General features: G+C 43.3%; 1 protein-coding gene across 6 annotated transcripts in view; it reads left to right on the top strand.

Moving 5' to 3' along the window:
- LOC311107871 (E3 ubiquitin-protein ligase RNF130-like) overlaps window positions 1-18118 on the top strand; it is a 96084-nt gene that overhangs the window by 54503 nt on the left and 23463 nt on the right. For all 6 annotated transcript variants that reach the window (XM_084150448.1, XM_084150446.1, XM_084150449.1 and 3 more), the window contains exon 6: window positions 4131-4213. In XM_084150448.1, the coding sequence (XP_084006574.1) occupies window positions 4131-4213 (83 nt within the window). The remainder of the gene's footprint in view (window positions 1-4130; window positions 4214-18118) is intronic.

Raw genomic sequence — 18118 nt, 5'->3', positions numbered from 1 at the left:
CAAATTGGTAACATATTGTATGAAGAATGCACTTACAAATTTGAAACATGTCATACGAATTGCCTCACAGGTCCTCAACTGGCAGCTTCATTATATAGTACCCACAAAACACTAGTCTCAACGTCAACAGTGAAGAGGCGACTCCGGGATGCTGACCTTGCAAAGAAATATCTCAGACTGGCCAATAAAAAGAAAAGATTAAGATGGGCAAAATAACACAGACACTGGACTTTTTCTTTGCAACTCTGCCTAGGTCAGCATCCCGGAGTCGCCTCTTCACTGTTGACGTTGAGAATGGTGTTTTGCGGGTCCTATTTCATGAAGCTGCCAGTTGAGGACCTGTGAGGCGTCTGTTTCTCAAACTAGACACTCTAACGTATTTGTTCTCTTGCTCAGTTGTGCACCGGGGCCTCTTTATATTCTGGTTAGAGCCAGTGTGTGCTGTTCTGTGAAGGGAGTAGTACACAGCGTTGTACGAGATCTTCAGTTTCTTGGCAATTTCTCGCATGGAATAGCCTTCATTTCTCAGAACAAGAATAGACTGACGAGTTTCAGAAGAAAATTATTTGTTTCTGGCCATTTTGAGCCTGTAATCGAACCCACAATTGCTGATGCTCCAGATACTCAACTAGTCTCAAGAAGGCCAGTTTTATTGCTTCTTTAATCAGCACAACAGTTTTCAGCTGTGCTAACATAATTGCAAAAAGGGTTTTCTAATGATCAATTAGCCTTTTAAAATGATATAAACTTGGATTAGCAAACACAACGTGCCATTTGAACACAGGACTGATGGTTGCTGATAATGGGCCTCTGTACACCTATGTCGATATTCCATAAAGAATCTGCCATTTCCAGCTACAATAGCCATTTACAACTTTAACAATGTCTACACTGTATTTCTGATCAATTTGATGTTATTTTAATGGCCAAAAAACAAGGATATTTCTAAGTGGCCCCAAACTTTGTGTGTGTGTATATATATATATATATATATATATATATATATATATATATATATATATATATATATATATATATATATATATATATATATATATATATATATATATATATATATATATATATATATATATATATATATATTTAGTACTGGTCAAAAGTTTAGACACACCTACTCATTCCAGGGTTTTTCTTTACTTTTACTATTTTCTAAATTGTAGAATAATAGTGAAGACATCAAAACTATGAAATAACACATATGGAATCATGTAGTAACCATGAGATTCTTCAAAGTAGCCACCCTTTACCTTGATGACAGCTTTGCACACTCTTGGCATTCTCTCAACCAGCTTCACGAGGTAGTCACATGGAATGCATTTAATTTAACAGGTGTGCTTTGTTAAAAGTTAATTTGTGGAATTTCTTTCCTTCTTAATGCGTTTGAGCCAATCAGTTGTGTTGTGAGAAGGTAGAGGTGGTATGCAGAAGATAGCCCTATTTGGTAAAAGACCAAGTCCATATTATGGCAAGAACAGCTCAAATAAGCCAAGAGAAACAATTGTCCATCATTACTTTAAGACATGAAGGTCAGTCAATCCGGAAATTTCAAGAACTTTGAACGTTTCTTCAAGTGCAGTCGCAAAAACCATCAAGCACTATGATGAAACTAGCTCTCATGAGGACCGCCACAGGAAAGGAAGACCGAGAGTTACCTCTGCTGCAGAAGATAAGTTCATTAGAGTTACCAGCCTCAGAAATTGCAGCCCAAATAAATGCTTCACAGAGTTCAAGTAACAGACACATCTCAACATCAACTGTTCAGAGGAGACTGCGTGAATCAGGCCTTCATGGTCAAATTGCTGCAAAGAAACCACTACTAAAGGACTCCAATAAGAAGAAGAGACCTGATTGGGCCAAGAAACATGAGCAACGGCCATTAGACCGGTGGAATCTGTCTTTTGGTCTGATGAGTCCAAATTTGACATTTTTGGTTCCAACCAACATGTCTTTGTGAGACGCAGAGTAGGTGAACGGATGATCTCCGCATATGTGGTTCCCACCGTGAAGCATGGAGGAGGTGTTATGGTGTGGGGGTGCTTTGCTGGTGACAGTGTCTGTTATTTATTTAGAATTCAAGGCACACTTAACCAGCATGGCTACCACAGCATTCTGCAGTGATACGCCATCCCATCTGGTTTCCGCTTAGTGGGACTATAATTTGTTTTTCAACAGGACAATGACCCAACTCACCTCCAGGCTGTGTAAGGGCTATTTGACCAAGAAGGAGAGTGATGGAGTGCTGCATCAGATGACCTGGCCTCCACAATCCCCCGACCTCAACCCAATTGAGATGGTTTGGGATGAGTTGGACCGCAGAGTGAAGGAAAAGCAGCCAACAAGTGCTCAGCATATGTGGGAACTCCTTCAAGACTGTTGGAAAAGCATTCCTCATGAAGCTGGTTGAGAGAATGCCAAGATTGTTCAAAGCTATTATCAATGCAAAGGGTGGCTATTTGAAGAATCTCTAATATAAAATATATTTTGATTTGTTTAACACTTGTTTACTACATGATTCCATATGTGGTATTTCATAGTTTTGATGTCTTCACTATTATTCTACAATGTAAAAATAGTAAAAAAAGAAAAACCTGACTGGTATGTTTTGGATCGTGAGTGCTACTTTCATAACTACTTGCAAAGAAAATGTTAGTCTTTAAGTTGGCAATTTGATTCCTGCAGGGACCTAAAATACTCTAAGTCACTGGATTAAAATATCAGCTACACACACATTATTATTATTATTATTATTATTATTATTATTATTATTATTAGAATGACTTCTGCCTTTGTGTTAGTTTTTTCCATTGCCTGGGCCCACATCTATATGGGCTTTGTCGTTGGCATGTCATTGCCTAGTCCCACATCTATATGGGCTTTATCGTTGGCATATCATTTCCTGGTCCCATATCTATATGGGCTTTATTGTTGCCATGTAATTGTGTACAGTCAGTGGAGCTATGTAAAGCACATACATGTCGAACTAGGCTAGTGTTCCCGGGTATGACTAGAGAGATGACAGGTCTGTGTTCTCTCAGTTCTTCCTGGCGTATCGATCGGTCCCTCCCTGCTCGCTCGGCACCACAGGCTAATTCAGGCCCCGGCCAGGCGGGGCTGTGCACCCGTATGTCCTTGTGCACCTCTGTGGTAGCTTCTCCACTGTCAGCAGAGACGGTTAGCCACCCTCCATAAATAACACAGCATTGATTATTTCTCTCCCTCTCTCTCTCTTTATCAAACTCTGTTATTTTCTTCTTTCTCTTTATCACTCTATTACACTCTTTTCTGCCATCCTTCTTTCAATACATCACCCCCTCTTTCCTTCCTTCCTTGGCTCTCTGCACCTCTCTTGTCATGCTTTCAATGTCATCCCCATCTATCGCTGTCTTTCACTCCCTCTCCCTTTACCTCTTTGCCCCTTTCACACCTCTTCCTCTCCTCTCCTCTCTTCCCACCTTTCTCTCTCTCTCTCTCTCTCTCTCTCTCTCTCTCTCTCTCTCTCTCTCTCTCTCTCTCTCTCTCTCTCTCTCTCTCTCTCTCTCTCTCTCTCTCTCTCTCTCTCTCTCTCTCTCTCTCTCTCTCTCTCTCTCTTCCTCCCATGGCATGCTTAAGCATGACACTTGCTGATGGACATGCCAGGACAGTCAGTCAGTCACAGATGTGCCGCCACCTGTCGTGGCTGTTGTCACAGTGATGGGTTTGGTTGACACGGCAACGTGGCCGTCAGTTCCATCCCTGACATGCTGATACAACAAGAGTACTCTACTTAATTGTACTCTGTATACTGAACATGTTTCCCCTACCATTACATGATTTTACATAGGCAGTCAACCTGCCTACAAAAATAGCAAACCTTCAGTCCCAGCCCTCTAGGATGTCTAAAGGGTCTCTCCAAACAAACATTCAAGAGGAAACACTGACCATGTTAGGCACTGCTTTCACCTCGGCCTGTTGAACAAACCAGCTATTATTAATCTGGTTGATAGTGAATATGAATGGTCAAAAGCAAAGTGTCTGATTTTGTCACTGTTCTTCCTCAGTAAAAATGGCTTTCTGTTCATTGTGGCTGTCTAACACTGACTGTTCTGTTCTGTTTGTCTTCTGTGCTGCAGGAAACAGACCCGGACTTCAACCACTGCGCCGTGTGCATCGAGGGCTACCAGCTCAACGACGTAGTCCGCATCCTGCCCTGCAAGTGAGTGTGTGTGTTTGGGGGGGATGAGTGTGTGGGTGTGTGTGTGTGTGTGTTACCTATATACATCCTAAGATAGGAGTGTGGGACAGCCTGACACAGCCCTTGTGCCTCTTACACTCCATCCACTCATCCTCAATGTCACACCATCCACTTACATCCCCTCCTTCCGCCTCTGACATACGTTTCTACCCCTCCCTGAAGTTTCTCCTGTCTGTGGTAATCTCCACACCCATCCGTCACACGGCGCCCCTCCTTCCCTCCCTCCTCATCCCCCCATCAGATCCGTCTCACACCTTTCCTGCTGCTTTGCTCAGTGGGACGACTGTACTGACGCACATCAGACTAGACCAGAGACACGCCCCACCACAGTTCAGCCATAGTTCATTTGCACATATTTAGATATATCACACCACCAATGTGAAAAGGTAGAAAGTAAATACTGTATTTGTGCTGGTGAGGTGACAATTCATAATCCATAAAAACCTTGATACAGTAGGAGGTGTCTTTACTACCTGTCAATCATCTCTGGTTTGACCATTTGGATCTGATTTAGGATCAGTTGTAGGACACACATACAGCATGTGTTGGTTTAGTGGATCACTACGCTTTATAAAGGAAGTGGAAAATGTAATGTCAGTCAGTTGACATTCAAGTTCTTGCCAGGAAAAAGGAGAAAGGGAGAAAGGAAGATGGAGTTACGGAAAGTAACAGACCAGAGGAGGTATTGAAAGCGTGACAGGAAAAAAATATAACGAGCACAGGAAGGAGGGAAGGCGAGAGAGGTAGAGGAAAGGAGGAGAGAGCGTGACAAAGGTAGAGAGAAAAGAGAGAGTTGTGCTCTAGCTAAATGGAGTCTGGTCTGTTTTGGAAATGCAGACACTATCAAGGCTGTCTCGTCTCGCTGCACACTGTGAGTCGTAACCCCTGCCAGGTAGCTCCGGCTATATTTAGATCCAGTGCTGCCAAATGACCTGCACACACACACTTCAGCTTCCTCCGACACACACTCTCAAACACACACACACACACACACACACACACACACACACATATACATATATATATGCTTATGTGCCTAAGTGTGTGCGCACACATTGCGGAGTGTGTGTGTATATGTATGTATATATATGTATGTATGTATGTGTGTATATATATATATATATATATATATATACACACATACATAATGCTTTGGGTGTGTAAACCTACCATTAAAATTATAGACGGATCATTTCTTTGTCAGTGGGCAATCGTATAAAATCAGCAGGGGATCAAATACTTTTTCCCCTCACTGTATGTATGTGTGTGTATATATATATATATATATATATATATATATATATATACACACACATACATACAGTGAGGGGAAAAAGTATTTGATCCCCTGCTGATTTTATACGATTGCCCACTGACAAAGAAATGATCCGTCTATAATTTTAATGGTAGGTTTATTTTAACAGTGAGAGACCATTATTTGAACAAAAAATCCAGAAAAAGGCATGTCAAAAATGTTATAAATTCATTTGTATTTTAATGAGGGAAATAAGTATTTGACCCCCTCTCAATCAGAAAGATGTCTGGCTCCCAGGTGTCTTTTATACAGGTAACGAGCTGAGATTAGCACACTCTTAAAGGGAGTGCTCCTAATTTTACATTTACATTTACGTCATTTAGCAGACGCTCTTATCCAGAGCGACTTACAAATTGGTGCATTCACCATTTTTTTTTGTGTGGGGGGGTAGAAGGATTACTTTATCCTATCCCAGGTATTCCTTAAAGAGGTGGGGTTTCAAATGTCTCCGGAAGGTGGTGAGTGACTCCGCTGTCCTGGCGTCGTGAGGGAGCTTGTTCCACCATTGGGGTGCCAGAGCAGCGAACAGTTTTGACTGGGCTGAGCGGGAACTATGCTTCCGCAGAGGAAGGGGAGCCAGCAGGCCAGAGGTGGATGAACGCAATGCCCTCGTTTGGGTGTAGGGACTGATCAGAGCCTGAAGGTACGGAGGTGCCGTTCCCCTCACAGCTCCATAGGCAAGCACCATGGTCTTGTAACAGATGCGAGCTTCAACTGGAAGCCAGTGGAGTGTGCGGAGGAGCGGGGTGACGTGAGAGAACTTGGGAAGATTGAACACCAGACGGGCTGCGGCATTCTGGATGAGTTGTAGGGGTTTAATGGCACAGGCAGGGAGCCCAGCCAACAGCGAGTTGCAGTAATCCAGACGGGAGATGACAAGTGCCTGGATTAGGACCTGTGCCGCTTCCTGTGTAAGGCAGGGTCGTACTCTCCGAATGTTGTAGAGCATGAACCTACAGGATCGGGTCACCGCCTTGATGTTAGCGGAGAACGACAGGGTGTTGTCCAGGGTCACGCCAAGGCTCTTCGCACTCTGGGAGGAGGACACAACAGAGTTGTCAACCGTGATGGCGAGATCATGGAACGGGCAGTCCTTCCCCGGGAGGAAGAGCAGCTCCGTCTTGCCAAGGTTCAGCTTGAGGTGGTGATCCGTCATCCATACTGATATGTCTGCCAGACATGCAGAGATGCGATTCGCCACCTAATCTCAGTTTGTTACCTGTATAAAAGACACCTGTCCACAGAAGCAATCAATCAATCAGATTCCAAACTCTCCACCATGGCCAAGACCAAAGAGCTCTCCAAGGATGTCAGGGACAAGATTGTAGACGTACACAATGGGCTATGGGCTACAAGATCATCGCCAAGCAGCTTGGTGAGAAGGTGACAACAGTTGGTGCTATTATTCGCAAATGGAAGAAACACAAAATAACTGTCAATCTCCCTCAGCCTGGGGCTCCATGCAAGATCTCACCTCGTGGAGTTGCAATGATCATGAGAACGGTGAGGAATCAGCCCAGAACTACACTGGAGGATCTTGTCAATGATCTCAAGGCAGCTGGGACCATAGTCACCAAGAAAACAATTGGTAACACACTATGCCGTTAAGGACTGAAATCCTGCAGAGCCCGCAAGGTCCCCCTGCTCAAGAAAGCACATATACAGGCCCGTCTGAAGTTTGCCAATGAACATCTGAATGATTCAGAGGAGAACTGGGTGAAAGTGTTGTGGGCAGATGAGACCAAAATCGAGCTCTTTGGCATCAACTCAACTCGCCGTGTTTGGAGGAGGAGGAATGCTGCCTATGACCCAAAGAACACCATCCCCACCGTCAAACATGGAGGTGGAAACATAATGCTTTGGGTGTGTTTTTCTGCGAAGGGGACAGGACAACTTCACCGCATCAAAGGGACGATGGACGGGGCCATGTAACGTCAAATCTTGGGTGAGAACCTCCTTCCCTCAGCCAGGGCATTGAAAATGGATCGTGGATGGGTATTCCAGCATGACAATGACCCAAAACACACGGCCAAGGCAACAATGGAGTGGCTCAAGAAGAAGCATATTAAGGTCCTGGAGTGGCCTAGCCAGTCTCCAGACCTTAATCCCATAGAAAATCTGTGGAGGGAGCTGAAGGTTTGAGTTGCCAAACGTCAGCCTCGAAACCTTAATGACTTGGAGAAGATCAGCAAAGAGGAGTGGAACAAAATCCCTCCTGAGATGTGTGCAAACCTGGTGGCCAACTACAAGAAACGTCTGACCTCTTTGATTGCCAACAAGGGTTTTGCCACCAAGTACTAAGTCATGTTTTGCAGAGGGGTCAAATACTTATTTCCCTCATTAAAATGCAAATCAATATATAACATTTTTTACATGCGTTTTTCTTGATTTTTTGTTGTTGTTATTCTGTCTCTCACTATTCAAATAAACCTACCATTAAAATTATAGACTGATCATGTCTTTGTCAGTGGGCAAACGTACAAAATCAGCAGGGGATCAAATACTTTTTTCCCTCACACTTAGGCACATAAGCATGCAGCAGTTTTTATTTATTTTTATTTATTTCACCTTTATTTAACCAGGTAAGCCAGTTGAGAACAAGTTCTCATTTACAACTGCGACCTGGCCAAGATCAAGCAAAGCAGTGCGATAAAAACAACAACACGGAGTTACATATGGGGTAAAACAAAACAAAGTCAAAAATACAACAGAAATAAATATATATATATATACAGTGTGTGCAAATGTAGCAAGTTATGGAGGTAAGGCAATAAATAGGCTATAGTGCAAAATAATTACAATTAGTATTAACACTGGAATGATAGATGTGCAAGAGATGATGTGCAAATAGAGATACTGGGGTACAAATGAGCAAAATAAATAACAATATAGGGATGAGGTAGTTGGGCGGGCTAATTTCAGATGGGCTGTGTACAGGTGCAGTGATCGGTAAGGTGCTCTGACAACTGATGCTTAAAGTTAGTGAGGGAGATAAGTGTCTCCAGCTTCAGAGATTTTTGCAATTTGTTCCAGTCATTGGCAGCAGAGAACTAGAAGGAATGGCGGCCAAAGGAGGTGTTGGCTTTGGGGATGACTAGTGAGATATACCTGCTGGAGCGCAGACTACGGGTGGGTGTTGCTATGGTGACCAATGAGCTAAGATAAGGCGGGGATTTGCCTAGCAGTGATTTATAGATGGCCTGGAGCCAGTGGGTTTGGCGACGAATATGTAGTGAGGACCAGCCAACAAGAGCGTACAGGTCACAGTGGTGGGTAGTATATGGGGCTTTGGAGACAAAACGGATGGCACTGTGATAGACTACATCCAATTTGCTGAGTAGAGTGTTGGAGGCTATTTTGTAAATGACATCGCCGAAGTCAAGGATCGGTAGGATAGTCAGTTTTACGAGGGCATGTTTGGCAGCATGAGTGAAGGAGGCTTTGTTGCGAAATAGGAAACCGATTCTAGATTTAACTTTGGATTGGAGATTCTTAATGTGAGTCTGGAAGGAGAGTTTACAGTCTAACCAGACACCTAGGTATTTGTAGTTGTCCACATACTCTAGGTCAGACCCGTCGAGAGTAGTGATTCTAGTCAGGTGGGCGGGTGCAAGCAGCGTTCGGTTGAAGAGCATGCATTTAGTTTTACTAGTGTTTAAGAGCAGTTGGAGGCTACTGAAGGAGTGTTGTATGGCATTGAAGCTCGTTTGGAGGTTTGTTAACACAGTGTCCAATGAAGGGCCAGATGTATACAAAATGGTGTCGTCTGCGTAGAGGTGGATCTGAGAGTCACCAGCAGCAAGAGCGACGTCATTGATATACACAGAGAAAAGAGTCGGCCCAAGAATTGAACCCTGTGGCACCCCCATAGAGACTGCCATAGGTCCAGTGGGCACACACAAGCTTTCTCTCTTTTTCTGTCTCACACACTCACACACACACACACACACACCACTGCGCCCTTGTCCGGCAGTCTTGTTCTTGGACACAATCTGCCGTGTCCTCTATGGCCTTGTGGATGGAAGTAAGAAGCTGGACTAAGGGCAGGACACTGTTGAGGTCATCCCAAGGTGTCCTCCTGAAGACATGTCAATCATTCTGTAAAAAAATGTCAGAACAGCCAGAGAGTACTCCTCTACTTGCCTCCTTTCCTTCATCTGCACTTATGTGAAAGAACTGGAAAGCTGATTCCTAGTAGACATCCGACCACATTGCTTTTTCCTATCCTGCAACTGCAGATCAGTCCAGATGAAGGAGAGAAGATGATTGTTCCTAGACTTTGGAGATGCACTGCTGGTCTTTAGTTTATTTTTATTTATTTTTTTATTTTTTAGTTTCAGCCAGATCAGCGGTCTAATCTCTGTGTAGTCGCATTGGGGCTGTGTTTATGGGGTTACGACTTACTAGCTCTGCTAATAGCTACTTTATTGAGGAAAAATGTACTTACTATGATAATGGCGCCGGAGGAGATGGCTGCTGTTTTACGGGCTCCTAACCAATTGTGCTATTGTGTGTGTTTTTTTGCGTTATTTGTAACTTATTTTGTACATCATGTTTCTGCCACCATCTCTTATGACCGAAAATAACTTCTGGATATCAGGACAGCGATTACTCACCGCGTACTGGACGAATATTTTTTCTTTAACGAGCTGGACTCAAATTATTTTCTTCAGACACCCGACAAGGCCCAAATCCCTGTCATTCGCATGAGAAAGAGACAGAGATATATCGGGGACGTAGGTCGGGGTGCCTTGTACGGATCCGACTGCAAGTAGATCATCTGCCTCTACCATCAGTCGTATTAGCCAACGTACAATCATTGGATAACAAAATACACTAACTACGATCACGGATATCCTGCCAACGGGACATTAAAAACGGTAAAATCTTATGTTTCACGAGTTAATGGCTAAACGACAGCATGGACAACATACAGCTGGCGGGATATACGCTGCATCGGCAAGATAGAACAGCTGCCTCCGGTAAGATAAGGGGTGGCGGTCTGTGTATATTTGTAAACAACAGCTGGTGCACAAAATCTAATATTAAGGAAGTCTATAGGTTTTGCTCGCCTGAGGTAGAGTATCTCATGATAAGCTGTAGACCACACTATTTACCAAGAGTTTTCATCTATATTTTTCGTAGCTGTCTATTTACCACCACAAATCGATGCTGGCACTAAGACCGCACTCAATGAGCTGTATAAGCAAACAGGAAAACGCTCATCCAGAGGCGGCGCTCCTAGTGGCCGGGGACTTTAATGCAGGGAACTTAAATCCGTCTTACCTAATTTCTGCCAGCATGTTAAATGTGCAAACAGAGGGAAAAAACTCTAGGCCACCTTTACTCCACACACAGAGACGCGTACAAAGCTCTCCCTCGCCCTCCATTTGGCAAATTCCTGCTTACAAGCAAAAACTAAAGCAGGAAGCTACAGTGACTCAGTCAATAAATAAGTGGTCAGATATGCAGATGCTAAGCTACAGGACTGTTTTGCTAGCACAGACTTGAATATGTTCTGGGATTCTTCCGATGGCATTGAGGAGTACACCACATCAGTCACTGGCTTCATCAATAAGTGCATCGATGACGTCGTCCCCACAGTGACCATACGTACACACCCCAATCAGAAGCCATGGATTACAGGCAACATCCGCACTGAGCTCAAGGAGCGGGACTCTAACCCGGACACTTATAAGAAATCCCGCTATGCCTTCCGACGAACCATCAAACAGGAAAAGCGTCAATACAGGACTAAGATTGAATCGTACTACACATGCTCCGATGCTCGTCGGATGTGGAAGGGCTTGCAAACTATTACAAACTACAAAGGGAAGCACAGCATCGAGCTGTCCAGTGACATGAGCCTACCAGACAAACTAAATTACTTCTACGCTCGCTTCGAGGCAAACAACACTGAAGCATGCATGAGAGCATCAGCTGTTCCGGACGACTGTGTGATCACGCTCTCCGTAGCCAATGTGAGTAAGACCTTTTAAACAGGTCAACATTCACCAGGACGTGTACTCTGAGCATGCGCTGATCAACTGGCAAGTGTCTTCACTGACATTTTCAACATGTCCCTGACTGAGTCTGTAATACCAACATGTTTCAAGCAGACCACCATAGTCCCTTGGCCAAGAACTCTAAGGTAACCTGCCTAAATGACTTGTAGCCATGAAGTGCTTTGAAAGGCTGGTCATGGCTCACATCAACACCATTATCCCAGAAACCCTAGACCCACTCCAATTTGCATACAGCCCCAACAGATCCACAGATGATGCAATCTCTGTTGCATTCCACACTGCCCTTTCCCACCTGGACAAAAGGAACACCTACAGTTGAAGTCGGAAGTTTACATACACCTTAGCCAAATACAAAGTTTTTCACAATTCCTGACATTTAATCCTAGTAAAAATTCCCTGTCTTAGGTCAGTTAGGATCACCACTTTATTTTAAGAATTTGAAATAATTGTAGAGAGAATTATTTCTTTCAGCTTTTATTTCTTTCATCACATTCCCAGTGGGTAAGAAGTTTACATACACTCAATTAGTATTTGGTAGCATTGCCTTTAAATTGCTTAACTTGGGTCAAACATTTCGGGTAGCCTTCCACAAGCTTCCCATAATAAGTTGGGTGAATTTTGGCCCATTCCTCCTGACAGAGCTGGTGTAACGGAGTCAGGTTTGTAGGCCTCCTTGCTCGCACACGCTTTTTCAGTTCTGCCCACACATTTTCTATAGGTTGAGGTCAGGGCTTTGTGATGGCCACTCCAATACCTTGACTTTGTTGTCCTTAAGCCATTTTGCCACAACTGTGGAAGTATGCTTGGGGTCATTGTCCATTTGGAAGACCCATTTGCAACCAAGCTTTAACTTCCTGACTGATGTCTTGAGATGTTGCTTCAATATATCCACATCATTTTCCTTCCTCATGATGCCATGTATTTTCTGAAGTGCACCAGACCCTCCTGCAGCAAAGCACCCCCACAGCATGATGCTGCCACCCCCGTGCTTCACGGTTGGGATGGTGTTCTTCTGCTTGCAAGCAGCCCCCTTTTTCCTCCAAACATAACGATGGTCATTATGGCCAAACAGTTCTATTTTGTTTCATCAGATCAGAGGACATTTCTCCAAAAAGTACGCTCTTTGTCCCCATGTGCAGTTGCAAATCGTAGTCTGCCTTTTTTATGGCGGTTTTGGAGCAGTGGCTTCATCCTTGCTGAGCGGCCTTTCAGGTTATGTCGATATAGGACTCGTTTTACTGTGGATATAGATACTTTTGTACCTGTTTCCTCCAGCATCTTCACAAGGTCCTTTGCTGTTGTTCTGGGATTGATTTGCACTTTTCGCACCAAAGTATGTTCATCTCTAGGAGACAGAACGAGTCTCCTTCCTGAGCGGTATGACAGCTGTGTGGTCCCATGGTGTTTATACTTCCGTACTATTGTTTGTACAGATGAACGTGGTAACTTCAGGCATTTGGAAATTGCTCCCAAGGTTGAACTAGACTTGTGGAAGTCTACAATTCTTTTTCTGAGGTCTTGGCTTATTTCTTTTGATTTTCCCATGATGTCAAGCAAAGAGGCACTGAGTTTGAAGGTAGGCCTTGAAATACATCCACAGGTACACCTCCAATTGACTCAAATGATGTCAATTAGCCTATCAGAAGCTTCTAAAGCCATGACATCATTTTCTGGAATTTTCCAAGCTGTTTAAAGGCACAGTCAACTTAGTGTATGTAAACTTCTGACCCACTGGAATTGTGATACAGTGAATTATAAGTGAAATAATCTGTCTGTAAACAATTGTTAGAAAAATGCACAAAGTAGATGACCTAACCGACTTGCCAAAACTATAGTTTGTTACCAAGAAATGTGTGAAGTGGTTGAAAAACAAGTTTTAATGACTCCAACCTAAGTGTATGTAAACTTCCAACTTCAACTGTACGTGAGAATGCTATTCATTGACTACAGCTCAGCGTTCAACACCATAGTGCCCTCAAAGCTCATCACTAGGCTAAGGACCCTGGGACTAAACACCTCCCTCTGCAACTGGATCCTGGACATGATGGGCCACCTCCAGGTGGTAAGGGTAGGTAACAACACATCTGCCACGCTGATCCTCAACACGGGGGCCCCTCAGGGGTGCGTGCTCAGTCCCCTCCTGTACTCCCTGTTCACCCATGACTGCATGGCCAGGCACGACTCCAACACCATCATTAAGTTTGCCGACGACACAACAGTGGTAGGCCTGATCACTGACAATGATGAGACAGCCTATCGAGAGGAGGTCAGAGACCTGGCCATGTGGTGCCAGGATAACAACCTCTCCCTCAAAATGATCAAGACAAAGGAGATGATTGTGGACTACAGGAAAAAGAGGACAGAGCACGCCCCCATTCTCATCGACGGGGCTGTAGTAGAGCAGGTTGAGAGCTTCAAGTTCCTTGGTGTCCACATCACCAACAAACTATCATGGTCCAAACACAACAAGACAGTCGTGAAGAAGGCACGACAAAGCCTATTCCCGCTCAGAAGGCTGAAAAGATTTGGCCAGATCCTCAAAAAGTTCTACAGCTGCACCATCGAGAGCATCCTTACTGGTTGCTTCACTGCCTGGTATGGCAACTGTTCGGCCTCCGACCGCAAGGCACTACAGAGGGTAGTGCGTACGGCCCAGTACATCACTGGGGCCAAGCTTCCTGCCATCCAGGACCTCTATACCAGGCGGTGTCAGAGGAAGGCTAAAAAAATTGTCAGACTCCAGCCACCCTAGTCATAGACTGTTCTCTCTGCTACCGCACGGCAAGCGGTACCGGAGCGCCAAGTCTATGTCCAAAAGGCTTCTTAACAGCTTCTACCCCCAAGCCATAAGACTCCTGAACAGCTAATTTAAATGGCTACCCAAACTATTTGCATTGTCCGTCCGTCCGTCCGCCCCCCCCCCCCCTCTTTTACGCTGCTGCTACTCTCTGTTTATTATCTATGCATAGTCACTTTAAATCTACCTACATGTACATATAACCTCAATTACCTCGACGAACAGGTGCCCCCCCACATTGACTCTGTACCGTTACCCCCTGTTTATAGCCTCGCTACTGTTATTTTACTGCTGCTTATTTTTTTTTTACTTAACACTTATTTTTCTTAAAACTGCATTGTTGGTTAAGGGCTTGTAAGTAAGCATTTTACGGTAAGGTCTACACCTGTTGTATTTGGCGCATGTGACAAATACAATTTGATTTGATATGTGGTTGTCCCACCTAGCTATCTTAAAATGAATGCACTACTGTAAGTCGCTCTGAATAAGAGTGACTGCTAAATTACTCAAATATAAATGTTTAGTTTGGCCCAACTGACACAAGGACAATGTACCCACTCCTTCTTCAGTCCAGACCAGACCAGCTCAGTCCAGATCAGATATCAGAAATGTAAACGCAGTCCAGGACTGAACTGGTCATCTACCATTAATGCTCTCCATCCATCCTGCTTATCCAGTCTCTGTCAAAGAGGAGCAATCAGAGGGGCTGGGAGAAGGGGAAGTGAAGAACAGGTCCTATGAGGCAGAAAGGGCAAGACTTCACGTACAGTATGTCCTCATCCTCACAGAAGGTGTGGATGTGCTGATAGTCGGCATGTTTCAAAATCGCTAGCTAGTGTTAAAGGAAGTTGAACAGTTTGAAATGTCTGAGCAGGGCTCTCCAGATGTGGTCCAGTCAGCTCAACGCATCACTTGGGGCACACTGCCTTCCCTCCAGGACATCTACAGCACCCGGTGTCACAGGAAGGCCAATAAGATCATCAAGGACCTCAGCCACCCGAGCCATGACCTGTTCACTCCGCTACCATCTAGAAGGCAGAGACAGTACATACAGGTGCATCAAAGCTGGGACCGAGAGACCGAAAAACAGCTTCTATCTCCAGGCCATCAGACTGTTAAACATTCATCACCAGCCGGCCTCTGCCCAGTACACTGCCCTGAACTTAGTCACTGTTACTAGCCGGCTACCACCCGGTACTCTACCCTGCACCTTAGAGACTGCTACCCTGTGTACAGAGTCATTGAACACTGGTCACTTTAATAATGTTTACATACTGTTTCACCCACTTCATATGTATATACTGTATTCTAGTCAATGCTCCTCCTATATAGCTACAGCTGTACACACCTTTTCTATTCATATATTGTCCATAATGTCTATACACACCATCATATACATATATATTTGTATTCCGAACTCTGACATTGCTCGTTCTGATATTTCTTAATTTCTTAATTTTTGTTTGTTTGTTTATTTGTATGTGTTGTTTTGTATTGTTTGGTATTACTGCACTGTTAAAGCTAGAACATAAGCGTTTCGCTGCATCTGTGATAACTTAAGCAAAATATGTGTACGCGATCAATAAAATGATTTGATTTGACATCGTTGCAACTGATTTTAAACATGAAGTGTTTTTTTGCCTCAGGCCTCAACCTGCTATTATTTAATTAGGTAAAAGACACACAATGCAATGCACGGCAATCATCATCTCACAACTACTGCCTACATACAGTACCTGTCAAAAGTTTGGAAACACCTACTCATTCAAGGGTTTTTCTTTATTTTGATTATTTTCTACATTGTAGAATAATAGTGAAGACATCACAACAATGAAAGAACACATATGGAATCATGTAGTAACCAAAAAAGTGTTAAACAAATCAACATAGATTTTAGATTTTTCTAAGTAGCCACCCTTTGCCTTGATGACAGCTTTGCACTCTCTTGGCATTCTCTCAACCAGCTTCATGAGGAATGCTTTTCCAACAGTCTTGAAGGAGTTCCCACATATGCTGAGCACTTGTTGGCTGCTTTTTCTTCACACTGCTGTCCAACTCATCACAAACCATCTCAGTTGGGTTGAGGTCGGGTGATTGTGGAGGCCAGGTCATCTGATGCAGCACTCCATCACTCTCCTTCTTGGTCAAATAGCCCTTACACAGCCTGGAGGTGTGTTGGGTCATTGTCCTGTTGAAAAACAAATGATAGTCCCACTATTGCAAACCTGATGGGATGGCATATCACTGCAGAATGCTGTGGTAGCCATGCTGGTTAAGTGTGCCTTGAATTCTAAATAAATCACAGACAGTGTCACCAGCTAAGCACCATAACACCACCTCCTCCATGCTTCATGGTGGGAACCACACATGCAGAGATCTTCCGTTCACCTACTCTGCGTCTCACAAAGACACGGCGGTTGGACACGGCGGTTGGAACCAAACATCACAAATTTGGACTCATCAAACCAAAGGACAGATTTCCACCGGTCTAATGTCCATTGCTCGTGTTTCTTGGCCCAAGCAAGTCTCTTCTTCTCATTGGTGTCCTTTAGTAGTGGTTTCTTTGCAGCAATTCGACCATGAAGGCCTGATTCACGCAGTCTCCTCTGAACAGTTGATGTTCAGATGTGTCTGTTACTTGAACTCTGTGAAGCATTTATTTTGGCTGCAAACTGAGGTGCAGTTTTATTTTATTTTTATTTTTTTATTTTTTATTATTATTGGGGGGATGGATCAGCTTAATATTGAATATAGATTGTATCTTCTATCAATGTAATTGTCTGCATCACTTCCAATCCCCCATGTTTATTTTTATTTTTTATATATATATTCCCCTTTATTACTTTTCAACCCCACCATCCTTTCCCTACTTGGAGTAAATTAGTGAACAACAACGCCCAGGCCTCTACTTCCGGTCTATACTTACTATCTACACCTTATGGACAGAGTTAATTTTACAATAATTATATATATATATATATATATATATATATATTTATTTATTTTTTTGCTCCTGAACTTCTTCTACTCTCAACCTCTCCGATCATTTTCATGATGTCCATCCGGTTTGCTTCTAAATGCCATATCTTTCTAACTGTGCTCTTTCCCAAAAGCTCCCAACATACAACCTATATACTTATTATGGACACAGTATGCTTACATTATTAGCTATCTTTGTTATTATTTGTTGTTATTTGTTATTAGTCCCATCCTTCAACTCTATTCAATACCTCCCATCTATCTCTTAACACCATCCATATAGGATTTCTATTTGCCATATATATTTCAACCGTACTGTGATGTTTTACAAACGTTCTGAACCTTTCTATTCTCATTGCTTCTACAGATTGTGAATTAAAAATAAACATTTTTGCTAAAAGTATTATTATATTATTGATTGATTGACTATGACTTTTCAGATCACCCAGTAATGCTATCTGCAAGGTTAGTTCCAGGTAAATATTGCAATCCTTTAGCCATTCCTGGACCTGTGTCCAAAAACAAGCTACAAATGGACAGAACCAAAACAAATGATCTAATGATTCTATCTCTTCACAGCAAAATCTGCAGAGCTGGGAAGATTGTATCCCCCATATAAATAACATTCTATTGGTAGCAAGAATTTTATATAATAATTTAAATTGAAAGATTCTAATTTTTGAATCCGGTGTCGTTTTGCGTGTCAGTTCATAAACACTATGCCATGGGATCGGTACGTCAAAGATCTC

Source organism: Coregonus lavaretus (assembly GCF_964263955.1).
Source record: "Coregonus lavaretus genome assembly, chromosome: 32".
Classification (NCBI taxonomy): domain Eukaryota; kingdom Metazoa; phylum Chordata; class Actinopteri; order Salmoniformes; family Salmonidae; genus Coregonus; species Coregonus lavaretus.
Note: the sequence above shows the minus strand (reverse complement) of the source record. Positions and strands in the feature narration are given on the sequence as shown.